Below are 21,032 nucleotides of genomic sequence, written 5' to 3' on the forward strand. Positions count from 1 at the left end.
ATTTTATTTTCGGATCACATAACTAGGAATTTTAATTGAATTAAACAGGATTAGAAGGGAGAAACTTATCTTTCTCACTTTTTGTTGTTGAATCTTCAGATCTAATAGTTGATGACGAATTCCATTGTCTCTGTATCTCGATTTCGACTTATTCACAAACAAATGATGATCTACAAACATCATCAGTAGATACAGATATAGAAGTAGAGATTGATGTCATTTTTTCCTCTTCGTCGTACATCGGCATCCATAGATGACATAGATCGAAAACCACTAAATTCTTTTAGCAGAAGATAGAGTAGAACAAAAATCTCTATACATAATTGATTCTTTCTAAATCACAGATCGATTTGCTTGCAAATTGTTGATGTGAAATCAAATCAGAAGATTAGATCTTGTACAACCGAATAGATAAAACCCTAGAAAATGAATCTATGAGAGCAACTCTGGTTTTAGACGGAGAAAGAAAATGAAATAGAAAATGAAAGTATCTTCTGTTATTCCTCTTGTATAAATATTAAAGGGTAGCCTTGGTATTATTAAAATTCGTAATAATTATTATGGGCCAGATCTGAGAAAATTTGATTTTTTGGGCCTAGTAATATCATTTTCTTAAAGTATGTAGTTGACAGTGGATGATCCATTTAGCGGGGCTTCTATATGTTTGAACCCATATAGTTGGGGGTTCTAGTATTTTTCACGTTTTAAAAATATCCCCTTGTTTTATTGACTTAATAAGGTAGTTTGAGAAGTATCCCCTTGGTATTATTTTGTGTGCCGTCAAAACACTCTTTTCACAACTAAATTAATTTTTATTTTTCTTTTTCTTTATACTTCAAAAAAAAAAAGAATTAAATTATTTTTTTGGCTTTTAGTAGACTTTGTGTAATGTTAAAATTTCCTATGCGGTAGTTAAATGTCCCTTTGTACTTTAGGCATTTCAAAGTCTCCATTGCCTTCGCGAAATCAAGATCATATCCCTTTACTTTCTGGAAATCAAGATCATATCTCTTTGCCAAAAGTTACTTCAAGGATTCAATGATTGCTAACTGGTATAAAATAAAGATAGTTAGACACCAAAATCCTTTGCAAATCATAACATTACAATATCATGTTAAAATGAAGTTCCGAGGACTCTCATGTCATGTTTTTGAGCTCTTTGAAGGGTGTGCCTAATCAATTTAGAGAAATCTCTAATTTTGGGCTGAAAGTGAAATCCCTTAACTATGATGATGGTGATCGTTGTTTTTGGAGTTTTGTTAATCTCTTATTAACTGTCATTGTTGCTTAGATATATCTATTGACTCATTGATTAGCTTCCTCCAACAATTCAAAGTCTCCATTGCTTTCGATTTCCTCGTTACATTTTCTCTAAATCTAGTTCTCTCGTATATTCTTTTTCTTTTTTCGATCGGCATATATATATATATACATATTCTTTTGAAGTGCGCTTTCCCGAAAGCCACCTCCAAGATTAAGTGAGTGCTGCTAATTCACACATTTAGAAACACAAAATTGGTTAAAAAGACCAAAATCAACAATTTCTGGGTAAAAATGATATTTAGATTTTGATACTGTTTAAATGGACAAAAATATAAAAATAGCCAGGATGTAAATAGTTTCATCCTACCCATTTTAAATACTTTTTCTTATTTTTAATTTACATCAGGATGCATCCAGTTTCATCCTTACTATTTCTTAAGTTAGGTTGAGTTTGATAATGTTTTTATTTTTCCAAAAACACTTTCAAAATCTATATATGTCAATAATTGTTGAAATTAGTGTTTGGTAAAAAAAAAATCAAAGTGTTTTTACCCAAAACACTTCCCAAATTCCTCAATTTTCAAAAGCTAGGGAGGAGGAGATATTAAAAGGTAGAAAAACATAAACTTTGGTCCCACCAAAATTTAATGTTTGATTTATCCTTTTTGTTCTTATTTTATTTTGTAAATGATGAAAATTATCCTTATATATATATATACAAGGGCTTTTAGGCCCGTGTCGTTGTGGATGTTGTAATTTAACTTTTCTTCCACATGCAAAGGGTGATATGCTCCATGAATATTTTAATTTCCCTCCAATTCAATGTAAAGCTAGTGGGGTTGATGCTTCTTCTTCACTTCCATTTACGCCCGCTACGTTTCTTCTTCGGTGCTTAATTCATTCTTCTAAAAGAGTTGGACAACACTTTAGTTGGCTTGTGTAACTCATTTCTCTCTGCACCCCCATTAGCTGCTACTTGCAATTGCATCCTACATTGATGTAGTATATTCTTATGTTGCATCTCTCCGTATGATCTCAATTGTGAAAGTCAATGAGAACAGTTTCACTATCGTTTCTTTTAAGGCAGGAACTTAGATCTCAGTACACAATTTGAAGTCAATATAAATAGGGATTTTTAATAAAATAACCATTTTTTTGAACCATATTTAAGAAACTGGCCGTTTTTTTGAATCTTTATATAAACTGGCCGATATTGACATTTTCCATCCCGTTTTTTTCAAAAAACGGATTTAGGTAGTTAACTGGCTACGTGGCAGTTAACCTGCTAGGTAAAAGACGACTTAACCCTCGTCTGAGTTCGTAACCAAACCAGTATCGAGTCAACTCAGTGACTCATTGCAACGGTCGGATTTGTAACGGTTGGATTTGTAACGGTCAGATTCAGCTTCATTCATATAAATTAGGCCCTGCAGAGAAGAACCATAGTATTTGTCATACTCAACAGATCAAAAAAATAAAAATAAATAAGACATGAGCCAAAATGAAGTAAACTCTCCAGGCAGCAGTAGCAGCAGCAAGGTAAGATTAAGATTAAAACAACCCCTAATTTCATGTTCTATCTGTGCACAGGGAATTCATGATCCAAAGGTATGTCCTTGGATTTATTCCAGGTGCAAATATATACCATGTAATGGTATAAGGCAACTATTGTGTTCAAAAGCAAAAGAAACAAACGAAAAAATGTTTTTGAAGTGTTCAATTCCAACCTGTCAGTACTTTGAATGGTTTGACGATGCCATCGATCCTGTCAAATGCAAGATGGTGAAATTACCAGTAGAGAATGGTTGTTACGCTTGCGGAGAATCTGGTCATTGCTTCAAAAACTGCCCACTGCAAAATCAAACCTGCAACAAAGATCACTGCAAATCAAAAATGGAGATGAAATTTTGCAAGAATGAACACAACAAGAACATAGCATACCTCACTTGTACAGATTGTGACGGTTTTAAATGGGTCTCAGATGAAGTCTTCATTGCTGCAAAAAACAGAATTATGCATTCAAGTTTACAACTTAATGCTATATGTAAGGAACTCAACAATCTGAAAATGTAACCTGCAAATGTACAAATAAACAACCATCCACTTTTGATTCAGCATTAATTCAAGTCTAAAAAAGAAAAAAATATTGTCTTCTTAAACACAAAAAATCAGAAAACGGATCTCAAATCATTTCTTCTTAGCATTTCCATTTCCCCTTCCCTTTCCTTGTTTTATATTCTGAGATACAGATCCAATGCCAAAGAAGTTCTGATAAAGGTTATTTATTGTAGAGGGTGGAGTAGAAGATGGTGCTATAGATGGCAGACTCATAGGTGTTGTGGAAGCTGGAGTAGAAGATGGTGTTGCCAAAGGCTGACTGCCAGGCCCTGTAAAACATTCACCAACAAATGATGTCGTTCTCTTCTTCTTGTTTGACTTAGCTGCACCCCTAACTCCGGTGGTCTGACTTGGCTCTATGTTGCTGAAGGTGAAGCTTTGTGCATCACATTCAGTCCTTTGCCTCTTTGCAGTTGGATTAGATCCCACTTCACCACCAGCACATGTTCTTTTGTTGTGGTTAGTAACATTTCCACATTTCCCACACCTCCTTTTTGTCTTCTCAACACGAGGTTCAAGATCTTCTTGTTCATGTTTGGCTGCAAGAACAAATGCACTTATATTAATGTAGTTGAGAATATAAATATGGCATATAGTTACAAATTTAAGAAGAAAAAGTACCTGGACCCATTCACTTTTATCATCTAGTGGTGCAAAAGTTGGTGCATATGTGGCCTTATAGTTCTCCACTGAATAGTAATCACTGCAGTACCTGCTCAAGCAGAGTATGTAAAGGTTAGTGCTAGATACATTTAAGGCCTAGAAATTGCATAAATAAGTTCTGAGACAAGGTACAGATTTAAAAAAAGAGAAATCTTACTTTCTCCATTGTGGCCTTATGCTATGCAATGCACTCACTGCATGCATACAGGGGAACCCCCTCAACTGCCACTGCAAACAAGAGCAAGTCTTGGCAAGTATGTTCACTGTGAACACAGAATTCTTTGGACTAGTCACCATATATAACTCTCCAGCCACACAAGGGTCAACACCATAGTCAGTCACAAATTCCAACATTTTCTTAATCAATGTAACAGCAGTAGGAACCAAATTACCATCTACCCATGATGCAGATTCAGTCCTCCTATTGTACCATGTACCCATCACTAAGTTAGCTACATTATTCCTATCATTATAATTGGTTTATTTCTCTCTTGTTGATCATATTGTTAAAAGACTCTGAAAAATTGTTGTTCATATGTTCACAACAGTGAATAGGGTTAAAAAAGGCCCTGGACCATGTAGCAGGATCTTCTCTACTGAGATAAGCACAGCTGCAGCACTCTGTTTCACAATATTGTCAAAATGTTCCTGCACAGCCAATCAAAAACTAGCTAACTTGACTGTCAAATAGTGCATAAAACCAATAACAAAGAACTGTTGTGAACTGTCAAACCTGAAAATGCTTTTCTTTGTATGCTTTTGCTGCATTCCATAAGAACTGTATAATTCAAGACCCTTGTAATCCTTCTTGAAATTTTTGTATAAATGTCTGCATTTTAACACATTGCAAACATAACGGTCTTTATCTGATCTGACAAACACAAAGAAACAAGAAACAAAGTTAGACAAGAAAGTTACCTCCAACAGTATCTGTGGTGATGGCCAGGAAACACTATACCAACAGCTTCCAATAAACCTTTTTGCCTATTGAAATGAAAGCCACTTTCACTGGATGTGCTATTATTGCATCCTTCAAATGCTTCAAAAAAATGATCCAATTTTCCTTTGTTTCAGCTCTGCATACCATAATTCCTAACATTACTAACCTTCGTCCATCAAGTGCAGTTGCAGCCATCAATACTCCCCCATATTCCCCTGTTAGATGGCAGGCATCAAGCCCTATAACTCCCCTGCATGCTTTTCGCCAACCCCTCATTGCAGGTTCAAATGAGAGTGTCATGCTTTCAAAGGTGTTATTCACTGTGTCAAAAGTGAACTTAGCAACAGACCCATCATTGCATTTTGTAAACATCTTGCAGAATGCTGGTACTTCATTGTAACTTTCTTTATAGTTCCCATATAATGACTCTAAAACTAGATTCCTAGCCTTCCATGCACACTGATATGGTATATTTACTCTCTTTTCAGCTAAGAAGTCTTCCTTGATTTTATAAGGGTCTGGAACAACTTTTTTAGGCTTATTCTTCATCTGATCAAGAACAAAATCCTTTACAAAATGAGGATCAGCAGATCTATTCCTATTTTGGGGATCCCCTTCACACTTATGTTCCAAATTCACTTTCCTAATAACAAAAGTCTTCTCACCCTCTTTCTTGCTAGCATACACAAACCAAGGACAATCATGTTCTGTTTTAAACCTACACTCAGCCTTAATTCTAGAGGGAGCACTTCTATCCAAAATATATTGACACTTATTAAGAACACAATAACCCCTGAGATGTTTCTTAAATGCTTCCTTATTTGCAAATCTAGTTTTTACCTCCATTTTGCTAGGATCTACTGGAGTAAAAACTTCTTCTTCAGGGAAAAGATCTACATCATGCTCACCCTTCATGTACTGACCAAAATCATCATCAAAGTCATCCATGTAAGCAGGTCTTTCATCCACATCCTTACCTTCACATTCAAGATCAACATCAGTACCATATAATAAGTTACAAATTATAATAAATGAAATCAGTTATAAATGAAATATACCTTTTTCTTTGCCTTCTTTTTCTCCTTCTTCTTCTTCTTCTTCTTCTTCTTCTTCTTCTTTCTCTTCTTGTTCTTCTTCATCTGACCCATATTCAATGTCTTCATCACTGTCATATACTGGAGGATCTTCTGGATTCTCAATTGGGTGACATTCATCTTCTTTGGTGTTTTCCAGCTGAATATTGTCCACATCTTCAACAAACTTAACTTCATTTGTAGCTTTTGACTGACTGCAACTAGCCTGAGAATGTTTGGACATGGGCACATCCATGAAACTCAGCTTTCTTGATGCACCTTCAACTGATTTATCCACACTATTTAGCCTTGGGGATCTTCTAGGGGTGGTTCCCTTACTAACTGTCTTCTTCTTTGGTGTAGTCTTTGGAGTCCCAAACACTGTGTCTTTCATCCCCATCCACAAACATATACATCCATCCTCATTTACAAAAGAATCCTCCCAAAAATTATCAAAATCATCATTGTTTAACAATGGCAGTGGCAGACATTCTTCCTTAAACCAATATAAATTAAACTTCTCTTTAACATCCATAGACAAACCCTTATACACCATATACTTAAGTGTCATCAACTCTGTTTCATCTCTATGGCAATCAGGAAATACCAAAGTCTCATTCTTTGGCTCCGCATATACACTGATATTCCTAAATTTGAACTGACTGCAACACAAATGAAACAAAATCAGATATAAACCTATGAAAACCAAATGAAAACCTAATTAAGCAGTATTACACCCAATCACGAAAATTAAACCCCAATTAAACAATAAAAATTTGGTTTCAAATAAACCCTAATTACAAAGGAAAAAAAACAGAAACCCTAAAAATCAATCGATCAATTAAATCAATTAACTATGAATACAATGATTTTCATCATATATTAAGTCACGGGTTTCGTTAATCTTACCTTGATTCAGACTGTTTCAATCCCGGTGTACCTCATCTTCACTGTATCACCACTATCTTTGAATCCCTAAATATGTAGAACTTTTCTTCCAAATACACTCTGGTCTTTCACTAACATCTATGTCTTCAGCAAAAACAACTTCAATAACATCAGGACTCTTTTTCTTTTCAAACAGCTTCAATACCTAACCCTAGGAGAAGAGAACGAGGGAGGAAGAGAACGAGGGGGAAAGAGAAAGTGTGGTGCGAGATTACACCACACGCGTCTTTAAATGGGCAAGGGCACAGTCGTAAATTCTCCTACCGAGTTTGACTTATTCAACGCAGCTGACCGATCTGGTGGGCCCGTGTGTCAACTCTAACAGAAAGGCCAGTTTCTAAAAGAATTTAAAAGCTTGGCCGGTTTATTAATTATATGGTTTGAAGCAGGACACTTTATTAATTTGCCCATATAAATATGGAGTCTCAAAGAATTTGCACTTGTAAACTGAAAGAATTTTTTTCTGTTTTCGGATGAAATTTATAGAGAATTACAAAGCAGGAAAACTAGCATTAAAGAGTCGACAATTCAACTAAAAAGAAGCGATCAAACGAAACTGTACGCTTGTCGAGAAAAAAAAAATCAAACCCGAAGCTCTCTCATGTATGTCTCTAATCTACTGTTTATCTATTACTTCGTCACAAAAGAATATACAGTCAGACACTCAGCCATCGGAAGACTGGCAATGTGTACCAAATCATCAAATTACAAATTTTTAAAACAATCAAAGTACAAACCTTTTTAACACACATATCAAGAAAACAAAAAAGTATCATTCCAAATACTCAAAATGACAAAATTAGTGTCCCTAATCAGTTCGAAATCCATAATTAAAAACCACGATGAACCTAAGTTACCTGACAAATAAAACTCATGAATTGACATCTCCAAACTGGCCTTCGTGTCTTAAATTATCGTTTGTTGTTATATTAATAAAAAAAAAAGAAAAATCCATTAGAATAATGAATTTGACCAATACGAGGGTTGTTTACCTAGTTTTGAATGAAATAAGGTACACTCTTTCTTCTTCAACAAAACTCCTTGTTCAATCTTCATATTTTTCCTACAAAAAAAAAACATAAAAATGAAGTGAGTTAGACATAAAAGATAATGAGATACACAGTTTTAGTAAACAGTACTATGTATGCTTAGGATAACCATTTTTTCTTTCAAACAAAATCACAGCAAGGTCAATATTCAAAAGTTGGGTTTGAGCGGGAATTATCATCATGCGCAATTTATATGTGGCAAAGGTTACTTATCATACTAATATTACCTCACTAAAGTGCCATTTGTGAACCTCAGGCCCTCAACCATCTTCGTACAGCTAATGTACTCGTACTCCATCGAATGGAAGAAAACCAAAAAAGTCTCTTCTACTCAATCTAAAATTGTATAATGATCAAAACTCATGTAAGAAGTTTTCTCCCAGTACTGTACTTTTCTCCCAAACTGCCCCAACCCTGAGTTGAAAACACCGTTACAAACATGATAAAATAGCATTTTGTGACATTTCATTCCGTCCTCTACAAACGTCTGTTCTGCAAAACAGCAGAAAAACTATTCCGATTCATGAAACTGGTATAAGATTTACCCAAAGGTAAACAACAACAAATAAGCGAATGGGAACTTTGCACCTCTACCTGTTCTATGTGACATGTATGCCATCAGTGCTATTGTAACCTCCTACGCTGTAAATTGTGTTGGAAAAAGGTTTTCTTTACCTCGGCCTTTAACAATATAAAACGCCCATTACAGGTCTCACCTATTCAAGAAGAAGAATTGCCGCCAAGAATAGATTCCATATATGGTTGAAAGACCTATCTGGAAGGTGGATCATCGACAAAAATCACATCACGGTACATGAAAAAATGATAATAATATATGGGCACAATTATAAGGGGGAAAACTGAAGAATTACATTCGACTTTTGCGTCTGTTATCCGTTGCTTGTTTAGAAGTTACCCTTTAATTCTTCTTTGTATCTTTGCGACGGGTAATGCTGCATATGAAAACATGATGGGGGAATTTCTAAGAGAAACAAATACTTGATGCCAAAAAGAAATAAAAATGTTTTTCCAAAAACGAATCTGATCAAAAGATCCTTAAATCCAAAGTTTTTACCTCTCCATTAATTACCTAAGATGTTCGTGGTTGAAAGTCTCACTACTTCAAAAGGGTCGCTGCATCAAGGTTTCTAAGCAATGTTCTCGTTCGCAGAATTCTCCAACTCCCAGCACTCAGGTGATTGGACACCATGCACGTAAAGAACTAAATTCTTAACGCTACTACTCTAAAGCGAGAAAGAAAAAAAACTCTTTCTTTCTCTTCAAAACCCATCATGACCACCCGAATTGGGTGAAAACCCGTGACTGTGACTCTACTGCATCTGGAAGAGTCTGTAAATAGAAGATGAATAAGAGGTGTGTATTTGACGTAATTATTAAAGCATTGAAGAATCGTGACGGTACTGAAAACAAAAAAGGAGAGTCGTGAAGGTGTGTATCAGAACTTGCTTGATTCTTAGGTAATAATCGTTCACCAAGCGTCGTACCATTCATTCTAATCCGACTCTACATATGGGTATGACTTGGCATCTCAAGAGACGTATGTATTCATTCTAACCTGACTCAACATATGGGTATGACTTGGCATCTCACGTGGCCCTCTATTGTTTCCGTATTTCTGAAAATGAATTTCCAGGCGACACATGGGATTAAACATTCCCCTTTATATAAGAAAGAATTGATATAATCAAATTTTTTTTAATATATTTTATTTTTTAAATATTGTTATATTTTATTTTCAAACTGTTTTATGATACCATTTCATTAATAAAAATAAAAACAAATATTAAAATTATTTAATTTTATTTTGATATTTGGTTTGAAAATTATATATATATATATATATATTAAAAAGTGGTAATGAGTAGCAAAATCCAATAATACCAGCCGCAACCCAAATAACCAAAAAAAAAGCTCCGCGAATCGGGCGAAAACGATTCGACTCACCCACAGAAAAAAAAAACCCCTAAATCGATTCTTCCTACAACCTTAAATCCGAAAACAACTTCAATGAATCTCACAATTTCCATTAGCTAAACCCATAATCCACCGGCCCTTTCAAGATGTGGTCCTTAAAAGGATTGGGGAAAGTTCTGATTAGATGTTGGTGTGATTTAAACCTAATTTTGGTGATGTATTTGTTGGTTCATGGTTGTGGCCTCTTCAATTCAACTATCCATCGATTCAATCAGGTTTCTTTATGCTGAAGATTTGATTTATCTGATTTGATGACCCCTTATCAAATCTGGTTTATTCTATTCAATATTGTCTACGCCTGCGGGAAAAACACAGCTCATCACGAGCTCTAAACCTTTCCTCTCTGATAAACGACGGTTCTCATTTCAGAGGGTCTTCACTACAAGTTCCAAGGAGTACTATTCATCCGCTCTGTGGCTGCTGTCTACTCAGTTCAATTTTAAAACCCCCCTTGAAGATAAAGTTTTTTGAAGTGGCAATTGGAGATTTTTACAGGTAACCTTAGGCCTATTTTTCTTGCTGTAACCTTTTTATACCCTTCATCTCCTGCCCCATGTTTTCTGCAAAACTTTTCTCAGATTTACTTAAGTCGGAACTTTAAAATGAAATTTAAAATAAAACATAAAGAATTCTCTATGACCCTTTCGCCTATAAATATGGCTCAAAATATGCTTTTGTATCTCACCCAATTCCTATTCTCCATAGCTCCTTGCCTGTCTCCTTTCCTGTAATGTTCTGTTCTCCTTTTAGTTGGTTTCTCAATGTCTTTTAGTAGATTTAGAGATGTTGCAAGCTCTGGTTTTTTTGATTCACATGTTAGGAATGCTTATCTTCCTAATTCAGATCGGCAGCATCAGCTGGTTGGTTGCTTTTTAACAAAAATGAATAAAAACTCATTTTTCTTAAGAAATGCTCTGAAATATAGATGGAAGCTTTCTGGTGAGCTTTCGGTTAGCAAGCTTGGTAGAGGTTTTTATTTGATCAAATTTGAGTCTAGCTTTGAGTATTTTATTGTGCTTAGGCAAGGAACTAGGGTGATCTATGGAGACACTTTCATGTTTCAACCATGTAACTTCACTTTTCTCCCTGATAGCTTTGAAATCAACACTGAAATTTTTGAGATCACAATCCACAAAATGTACCCTGAACAAACCAGAATACTCAATGTCATAGAAAACACTCAACACTTTGGGGTTCTAACAGCTTTTGATGACCCTATTCACCATCACGATGGTTACAACACCATGAAAATTAGGCTTAGAATTGATGTTACACAGCCACTTCAATTTCAAACCACTGCATCTAATGATCGAAACACCGTCAACAAAATTGACTTTATCTATCAAGAGCTGCCAAGACTATTTTGCACGCATTGTCACAGACTAGGACATGACCACCAAAACTGCATTGATGTCTACCTGCTCAACCACCAGGCTTTGCTGCAACAAAACCCACCTCAAGTACCTATCCAGACTAATCTTCATGCTCTAGGACCTTTCATAGAACCTGAATATGATGATGACTACCATCAAGAGATGCTACACAATATACACATTGATGAACCAGATACTGATTGGAGTGACTGGATTTCAACTCCTATTGAATCCCAAGCTATCTATGATCAAGACAGGTCTGAAATTTCATTCTTCATCGAGGAAGGTTACCGGCAAGAAGGCTTTCAATCTGGCACATGCTCAGAATCTTCAAGGTCCACTGCAGAAACATGGCTAGTTGAAGAAAATGGCATTTTTGAGAATCAAAGTGTTGAACTGATATCTCACTCATCTCCTCAACTTTCTGAGATACATCCACCTTTCAGTCCTACAATCTTCCTTATCTCAGACATAAAAGAAGCAGAACTCATCCCGGATGGTGACTTACCAAGCCCAGCCATTAAGAGACTTAATCCCGAACAACAAGCTTATCTTAATAGTACATGCATCGGTTCGTCATCAACACCAGAATTTTCAAGAACTGTAACTAATGAAGAACTGGATGAATGGATTAATATTTTCAGCCAGCTAAGAAATTCAAGCCTGACTTGTTGGAACAGCCAATATCTTCCCCATCTATCATCTCCATTATTTGCACTCACATTACTTCTTCTATTGAAGACAGTTCTACACAGCTTGCCACTACTGCACCACCTGCAGATTCCCAAGACCCACCACACCAACATCTTCCATAGTCAGACTTACCCAATGCAACAAAAGACGCATTCAAGGGCCGGTGGATATCCCTCTTCTTTTCTGGTTCACTGTTTATAACCATACCTATGTTTTATATGCTTGCTAGTCTTTCAGATATTTTGATACATCCTGTTAATATCCATATCACCATGTATAATATGCCTGCTAGTTACTAGGTTTCCTTCTACTTTGAGCTGGTGGTCTACACCTTTTTTGCTTGCTCAAACTGCTTGTATGACTTTCTTATATAGTAAATATGCCCATATTGTGTGATATAACGAATGTGTGAATTCTGCCCTTAAGTCCTGCAATCTGCACTCTGATTAAGTTAAATTCCTTAGCCCTGCCTTTAGTCTGCACTATGTTTTTGCACTGTTTTAGTACTGCACTATTCTGGTTCTCATTGGTTTGTTTTTGCACTGTTCTGATTACCTTGGGATGATATTGCTCTGCTTTGATTTGCTTTGTTTCATCTTTTAGTAAAGGTTAATTGTCTGAACAAGTCACTTAGAACTCTTCTTTTCTGGACTTCCCGAAAATGTCAATTTCACCCTATTAGTCTGCTCTGAATTCCTTATGTCCCTTAAGAATTCTGATTGTCTTCTTACTGACTTCTTTAACTTTTCTAGCCAGTAATCCCTCAATTGGTTTAAAACTGCTTGAATCTTCTTGTCTTAGGTTTCATTACAGTTGCATTCTAATCTCTCATGTTTCACCTGATTTCCAAAACACTGTGTTACAAAACATATTAATTTTACCTCAAACCTCAATAGTCTTTATAATCAGGAACTATACTTGTATCCTTCTCATGTTTTCATCTTAGTTCTCAACTTGTTATCATAAATCTGGGTTGCAATCTTGAACTTCACTAGTCTTAGCATATCCGCAATTCTTATGCTAAATCATTATACCTCTATTCTATATAGCTTCGGAAGCTTCTAAATCATTGTTTGCCTGATTAAGTTTAAAAAAAAAAAAATCCTTGAATCATCCCAGCTCTTACCCTTTCTGTATTATAATTTCTCCTCTCTATGTACTTTAGATCCTCCCCTTTCTGTGTACTAATTGTTTGCCTGATGAATGTTATAATGTGATCTAGTCTAACCAGTTAATCTCTTTTCCCCAAATCACTTCTATTATTATCTTAAAGCCCATTTAAACCTAAGTATTCCAGCGTCTTAATACCCATTTAAAATTTCTTCAAATCCATACTTAAACCTCCCTATCCTTCCGACAACAAGGCCCCACCAAAAAATTCATCTTCTCCACTATGAATATACTTGCTTGGAATTGTCAAGGCATAAACCTACCACCTTCAATTCAACATTTAAAAAGACTAGTTAATCTTCACAATCCTAGCATCCTTTTCCTCTTTGAAACAATTGCTAACGATCAACACATTCGAAGATTAGCACAATCTCTTCAATTCAATAACTACTTCAACATCCCAAAAATTGGAAGACGAGGAGGACTTTGCTTAATGTGGAAAGATAACCTAAATATCCAAATATTACTTCAATCTCAAAACTACATACACACAAAAGTTACACCTCCGCTTCCAGAACAACCATGGTTCTTCACGGGTATCTATGGCCCTCCACATCCAGATATAAGGAAAAATATTTGGCAAGCATTTCCATCAATCTTCAGCAATATTAATCCGTCTACACCCTGGCTACTGATAGGAGATTTCAACGACGTCTTATATCAATCAGAAAAAAAGGAGGAAGACAAGTAACATTTGCTCAATCTCAACCTCTACTCACTCTGATGGATCAGATGGGTTTTATAGATTTAGGATTCCGAGGAGACCCATACACTTGGAAAAATAACCAAATGGGTCAATATAATATCCTAGAAAGATTAGATAGGGCGGTAGCAAACCAACTATGGAGAACGCCAAACCCCCATGCGGCAGTTACTCACCTTCCAAGAATAGCATCTGATCATGCCCCAATACTTTTACAAAAGAAAGCAATAAATTGGCAAGGAACAAAAAACTACAAATTCGAACACCTATGGCTCTCTCATCCCCAACTCAAACAAATAGTCGAATCAGCTTGGGAACAACAACACGACAATGAACCCACACTCAACCTCCAGCTGAAGCTCATTACAACAGGACAAACACTTCTAGAATGGAATAAGGAAACCTTTGGCCACCTACCAACTAGAATCAAGAAATCAACAGCCAAGATAAAGAACGCCCAACACCAATGTGCTTCCCGAACAGGATCAGATCTAGAACTCTGGATGATTCAAGAAAAACAACTGAGAATAGAACATGAAGAACTATTACAATGTCATGCGACATATTGACAACAAAGATCTAGAATTCAATAGCTTCAATCAGGTGATCTCAACACAACCTTTTTCCATACTAAAGCTACGATTCACAGAGCTTGTAACAATATACAACAACTACAAGACCCACAAAACAACTGGATTACCCAAACGAAGGACATTGATCAGCTTATCCTAGATCACTACTCTCATCAATATACAGCGCCACCTACATAAATAAATGAAGATTTGTTCACAAACATCAGACCAAGGTTGACTCCTAGACAATCAGACCAATTTACGAAGGAAGTAACTACAACGGAAATCCAACAAGCACTATTCTCCATTAATTCCGAAAGTGCTCCGGGTCCGGATGGCTATACAAGTAAGTTTTTTAAAGTATTCTGGGATACAACCCACCTTCAATTGATAGTGATGGTTAAAGCATTCTTCAATAATCTTAATATGCACCCCGTCATGAATCACACAAACATAACACTAATACCTAAAGTATACCACCCATCAAAACCTTCACAATTTAGACCAATAGGACTCTGCAACGTCACATATAAAATCATCTCAAAAATATTAGTCAACCGAATTAGACCTATTCTACCCTTTTTAATAAGCCCTTTCCAAAGTGCTTTTGTACCACAAAGATCAATGCACGACAACATAGCAATTGCTGGGAAACTATTCCATCACATTAGAACCTCTAAACCCAACAAAGATCCAAAAATAGATCTCAAATTAGATATCCAAAAAGCCTATGACAGCCTAGACTAGGGATTCATCAAAACCTCATTTACAAAACTTGGATTCCCAGAAACCTTTATAGACTACATTATGCTTTGCGTCACAACAGTTACTTACTCCATTAAAATAAATGGCACACCTCATGGCTACATCACCCCGAGTAGAGGTATCAGACAAGGAGACCCACTTTCATCCTATAACTTTATCATCTGTGCCGAAATCCTATCTACAAACCTGGGAAACCTTCAAAACCAAAAATTAGTTCCAGGACTTAACATATCGCAAAAGCACCTCCCATAATCCATCTAATGTATGCAGATGATCTTCTGATCAGATTTAAAGCATCAAATCAGAGTATCCAACATCTTAAAACCCTACTCCAGGCTTATAACTCCTCAGTGGGGCAGGCTATTAATACTGCCAAATCAGTAATCATCCATCACCCTAATTTAGACCCAATCAAAATAAATGAACTTCAACAATTCTTTAATATGCCGACCACTCCACAACCGCCAACTTATCTAGGTATACAATTTAAACAAGGAATAGCTTCACTCCAAACCTTCACTCCTCTCCTACAAAGATTAGCCAGAAAAGCAAAAGAATGGATGACAAAATGCCTAACTCCCGCATGAAGACTCGTTCTCATAAAAACCTCCCTAACCCCAACCACAAATCATATAATGCAAACACAAAACCTCCCCAAAAATATACACAAACAAATAGATCATATAACCAGGAACTTCTTCTGGGTACATGACTCAACAATAAAAAAACTTCACCCTATAGAATGGGATAAAGCAACAAAGCCATTAGCCGAAAGAGGATTAGAAATAAGAAAAAGCAGTAATCATAATACATCCCTTCTCATGAAAAGAATCTGGAACTTGCACTAGTCCAGAAAGGGCAATTTATCACGCTTTTAAACAACAGATTGATTGCGCGATTAAAATTTTACAAACAAATTTCGTTATATTATATGAAAATATATTGGGCCCACCATTCAACGCAAACAACCTGTCATTCTCAAACTTTGTATTTACTAGGTGTGTGATTTAACGATGACCCATTAAATCAGGTAATATATCCGTTAAATATTTTTTTTGTTTATATGCGCCCACCACCGTCTTCTGCTGCGCGCCCAAAGTGGCTCGCTATTAGTACATACCTCCGTTTCAAAAAGATTTAAACCGGTTAGCCTGTGTGCCATAAAAACCTTTCACCGGTCCGGTCCCATTTTAACCAGCCACCAAAACAATGCTTAAAGATAAGAAAGTTCACGACAAAAAGGGTAATTATATTTCTCCTTCCTCTCTTGAACTTCTCTGCTTCGGTCCCAGATTTCTCAGTGAATCCAAAGATGGTTAGCAGTGTTTTTCTCACTAAACGAGACCCTTACTTCAAGTATGATTCTTCTTCGTTTTCTCTTGTTTAATTTGGATTTGATTAGATTTTTTTTGGTAAAATTCTAGGGTTTTCATTTATAATTCTTCTAGGGTTTTCATAGAAAAATCAAATTTGATTTATAATTCTAGGTTTGTTTCTGATTACGTTGTGTTCTCGATTTTAATTTTCGGTTTTGTTTGGATTCGTAAATTAAATTTGGGATATCTTTTTTGGATTGGTTGAATTTAGGCGGAAATAATAATGAAGATTGTTCAGGAAGGAGCTTTTGAAGCAAAGATGTTGCTTCTGCTGCTGCTGTTGTTGAATCGGTTGACCCGGATCTCAGTGCTTCAACTTCTAGTCTCCGTAGAAAAGCACTACTTGAGAAACTCAATTGAGGAGGTTAGTCAATTAGTATTTCTCAAATAGATAATGGTAATGTTCATTTTTGTCTGACTCAATCGGGTTCATTTGTTAATTAGGAGCTCAGTCTAGGTTTTGGATTAGTTATGTTGTTTAACTCAATCTGACTCATCTGTTAATTGGAAGGCTAGTTTAGGTTTGATTAGTCATATTGTCTGACTAAAATATAGCACAATCAACATTATAATCAAATTAGTCATATGTTAATTGGAAGGCTATTTCAGTGACCTGACCTGACCAAATAGGAGCAAGGTTTTGTATCAAAAACGGCCATGGAAAATGTTTTCAAACCTTGTAGAGGAATTGAATTCATGGGAGGATGTATGCACAGGCTTCCCCTGGCTTAAGCCAGGGATCAATCAAACAATTTTTTTTTTTTGAAGGTAGTAGATAATAGCTTAGCCCAGCTACACATAGAGTTGAGCCAGGGTAGGAATTTCTGTCAAGCCAGGGTAGGAAATTCTGTAAAGCCAGGGTAAGAAATAATGCGACTATGCGTAAGAGAAGTTCTTCTTTTTTTCAATTAATTCCAGTGGAACTCAGTATATGTGGTAATGGTTGTGTGAGTGATGTTTTTTATTGAACACACTCATAGTGTTTGATAAAAATTACTCATCCAACTGATTTTTCTTTGATGTGTAAATTTTTTTAAGTGAATTGCTCATCTGAATTACAATTAAAATGGCTCTTTATGCCTAAAGTAGCATCATTGGTTTTTTTTTTCTTTCTTCGTAGTGGTGTTTGAAAGATTATCAGTTGAGTGGATGTTACCGTTTTTGTTTTCTTTGTCTTAACTAGCTAGTAGATTTTGAAATTTATGTTTCTAAGGATGAAGTAGTGCAACATAGTGGGTCATTGAAGTTGCGTATGTCTAATTTTGGAGAGCTCTGCTTAGATGACGGACATTATATCATGAAAGTAAGATGTTTCTGTCGTTTGTGCTAAAGCCAATGCCAACAGGACTTCTAATGCCCTCTTGGACAGACAATTACAACTTAAATTATGATCTTAAATTATAATTGCAGTTAGATCTCCTTTTCAACATTATCTAAAACTTCCATCCATGCTTATTTATGAATCATGTGGTGTATGATACAGTTGGAATCATCCGAGAGCTTATCAAGATCTGAAAAGTGGACACTGAACGTTGCTTCTGCGTTTTTCCTAGTCTTGGCACATGATAAAGTGAATTAAAGGCTCTTTGTCGATGGAGACAAGCTTAACGTATGGATTCACGTGACCATAAATGTTGAAATGTTTAGCTTATGTCTACATATTGCATCCATCTGATTATCTAAGTTCCAAAACTACAATCACCATATCCTGGTTAGTACATGAGTCGCCTAGTGGATTCTAAAGTTTCTCAGCTTAATATGGTTTTGCAGATTACCTCTATTGCACATGGTAAAGTTCTATTTTGACTAAAAAGAGGATGCGGTCTATTAGTTTATGTTGTTGCAGACACATCGGCTGATATCTATTTGTTTATTACTTGTTATTTAACAGGTCATTTCAGAATATTTCACAAGTTGATCCCGACAGTCTGGTGGCTTTGGGTGGTTCAAGTGCCGAAGGTGTGTTACTAGACATGATGAAGACTGCCTCAAGCATGATTGGCCAGATATCACCTGAAGAGCTTTAGAAGATGACCCAACTGGCTACCTCATTTCAAGGTAAAGTTCCATTTCCATCTGTTACTTCATCTCAAGCCAAATCCAATGCCAACAAATACTTCCACCACCCTCTTAGATGGACACAAAAAAGTGATCTTTGCATTTCGAATTTTTAATAGAGAAAAAATGAAGACAGTGTAAGGTTTAGTAAGGAACTCATGTGTCTATTATTGCCCTTCGGACTTCCGATGTTCTTTTAGTAGGTAATCTCCTTTTTATGTTTTGTACCACCAATTTTTTTTTTTTGCAGGTGCATAATTTTTTTTTCCAAGTCACCCCGGGTCTTCAATCCTGGTTCCGTCCCTGAGGAATTGATATTACAAACTGATTCACTGAAATAGTGCACTTATACTGTTTGCTTTTGTTTTAAGTTTTGCATAGATTTGTTTTAGAATTTTGTAAAATAGAGTGTTTGATTCGTAATCAAAGACGTGCATATGATTGGTGGAACAATTGTCTGGTCATATAGAACAATATAACGCACTGATATAGACAACTCGGTAGAAAATCAGCTAAATTTCTGCCATGAATAGTGTCTATTCAACATCTTATATTGCAAGTTAGAAAATTTGCAATCGTAGACAAATGTGAGGATATTTTTGCTTGTTGTATCTTACTAATGAAGATTGCAATTACATATCTGTTACTTAATAGAAGATCGTTATTGTATAGAAATGTTGTCCATCCGTATAGCTTTTTTGACCGTATATTTTCGTTGCAGTCTCCATGGTCAGGAAACATTGCTGAAGGGAAGACAGTTTTAAATAGTCTTGCTACTGCAGCTGCTGTGCCCGGGTCTTCCATAACATCAGCTACAGTTCCTGCTTTAGCACCCACCGGTGGGGAAGGTTGCACTTTCTCCTTGTAGTTGGTCAGGACTCACTAAGTCTGGATCGTTCCAAGTTTCATGATTAGATGTTAGTTGATTGTTCTAAGTATCTTATGGCATGGGACTGCGGGGCATGGTTATGCTCGATCACAGGTTTCAGCCAATTCAGGTGTTGACCCTGCTTGTTTCCACCAGGTATACAATGTTAACTTATTGTTATCACTGTGTCAGTATGATGGAAATATTAGCTAACTGCTTCTTGTTTCAGTTTCTTTGTTCTTCACCATCCACCTAAAACCAAAATGGAAAGAGTAGAAATATGACGGTTTGCTTTATCTTTATCTTGCTTGAAACTTGCAAGGCCTTCAGGCTCTGGAGTGGACATGGAATACAAACCTACAGGTTGACCTTTTAATGTTTTTGTTTATCAAATTTTGATTCCCATGGCATGTATCAGATAGCTTATGAGGTTTGTGATGTACTTTCAGGAGGCACAATTTAGAAGGGAAGGGGTTTTGATGCAATATGCCAGCTAAAGCTTATGTATCCGATTTTCCTTGTTTACTTCATGGTGATGGTCGAGCTGCCAACAACACGTTCGTCGTTTTAAGTTTGCTTTTTGAGGAACTTCAGGATATGACTGCAAGATTGATGAATCATGAATGGAGTACTTGCAGATGTTTGAGGGTGTGGTGTGATTAAATGGCCAAAAGCTAACATAACCCCAGGAGCAGAATGACCAAATTAGAGTGGCAAGGTGATAGTAGATTGAATTCAGTTTTAGTGTTCAATATGTGATTTCGGGTAGCCAGAATTTATTTTTAAAATTGTACCAGAGATTCTACTTTTTTGAAAATTAATAAAAATATTATTTTGATTGAACTGTTGTTTTAAGATTTATTTTTTAATCACCTCAAGATTCAGCTGAACCAAATATAAGTTTTAGATAGACCACATCTCAGAATTCAGATCTGAAACTGAATGAACATCAGATTATCAAAATCTGATTTAATAATCGCGACACTAAACGCCTCCTTTATAATAGGCATCAACCATTATTATATTTGACATACAATAACCGTGGTACTAAATAACAGTTTTTGTGTGTGACTTTAAACCACAAATATTATTCGTCATACTTAATAACGTTTTCTATTCGTCATTTATAAAAAGTCACACCAAATAAATAGCGGTTTGAATAACAAATGAAAATCGTGATAAATCATGTTATATAACAGACTTCAATCGTCATTTATAGCCCCTTTTGGACTAGTGTTGCATGAACAACCTAACTCCATTTGCGGATCAGTGCAAAATACTTTAATGAACAATCAATTCTACAAGGAAACGTTTACATTCCCTTCTCTTCCAGTCCTCAATGGAGACAGCTCGCATCAATTATCCCTACCATGCAAAATTTAATTTTCCATCGTATTGGAAATGG

General features: G+C 35.9%; 2 protein-coding genes and 1 long non-coding RNA gene across 5 annotated transcripts; 1 reads left to right on the plus strand and 2 right to left on the minus strand.

The window, feature by feature from the left end:
• Positions 1-3,326: 3,326 nt before the first annotated feature.
• LOC113271858 lies at positions 3,327-4,485 on the minus strand. Its single transcript, XM_026521781.1, has 3 exons — positions 4,202-4,485; positions 4,003-4,093; positions 3,327-3,920 (listed from the first exon to the last, which is right to left on the minus strand). Exons 1-3 carry the CDS (start codon positions 4,483-4,485, stop codon positions 3,738-3,740), a joined length of 558 nt encoding a protein of 185 aa, XP_026377566.1. The 3' UTR covers positions 3,327-3,737.
• Positions 4,486-4,670: 185 nt separating this feature from the next.
• Positions 4,671-9,364, minus strand: LOC113271859. Its single transcript, XM_026521782.1, has 10 exons — positions 9,130-9,364; positions 8,927-9,007; positions 8,771-8,829; positions 8,282-8,541; positions 6,967-8,068; positions 6,043-6,719; positions 5,151-5,961; positions 4,963-5,028; positions 4,778-4,915; positions 4,671-4,692 (listed from the first exon to the last, which is right to left on the minus strand). Exons 6-10 carry the CDS (start codon positions 6,626-6,628, stop codon positions 4,671-4,673), a joined length of 1,623 nt encoding a protein of 540 aa, XP_026377567.1. The 5' UTR covers positions 6,629-6,719; positions 6,967-8,068; positions 8,282-8,541; positions 8,771-8,829; positions 8,927-9,007; positions 9,130-9,364.
• A 7,154-nt stretch (positions 9,365-16,518) lies between these two features.
• LOC113274630 lies at positions 16,519-20,468 on the plus strand. Of its 3 annotated transcripts, none has more exons than XR_003323125.1 (7): positions 16,519-16,681; positions 16,913-17,065; positions 18,185-18,490; positions 18,593-18,759; positions 19,481-19,783; positions 19,857-19,990; positions 20,077-20,468. It is a non-coding gene; the product is annotated as an uncharacterized LOC113274630 (long non-coding RNA). The 3 variants fall into 3 exon arrangements; XR_003323126.1 differs by having other exon boundaries at positions 18,185-18,412; XR_003323127.1 differs by having other exon boundaries at positions 18,185-18,310.
• The last annotated feature ends 564 nt before the right edge of the window (positions 20,469-21,032 follow it).

The sequence above is a fragment of the Papaver somniferum genome, chromosome 4 (genome assembly GCF_003573695.1).
Source record: "Papaver somniferum cultivar HN1 chromosome 4, ASM357369v1, whole genome shotgun sequence".
Taxonomy (NCBI): Eukaryota; Viridiplantae; Streptophyta; class Magnoliopsida; order Ranunculales; family Papaveraceae; genus Papaver; species Papaver somniferum.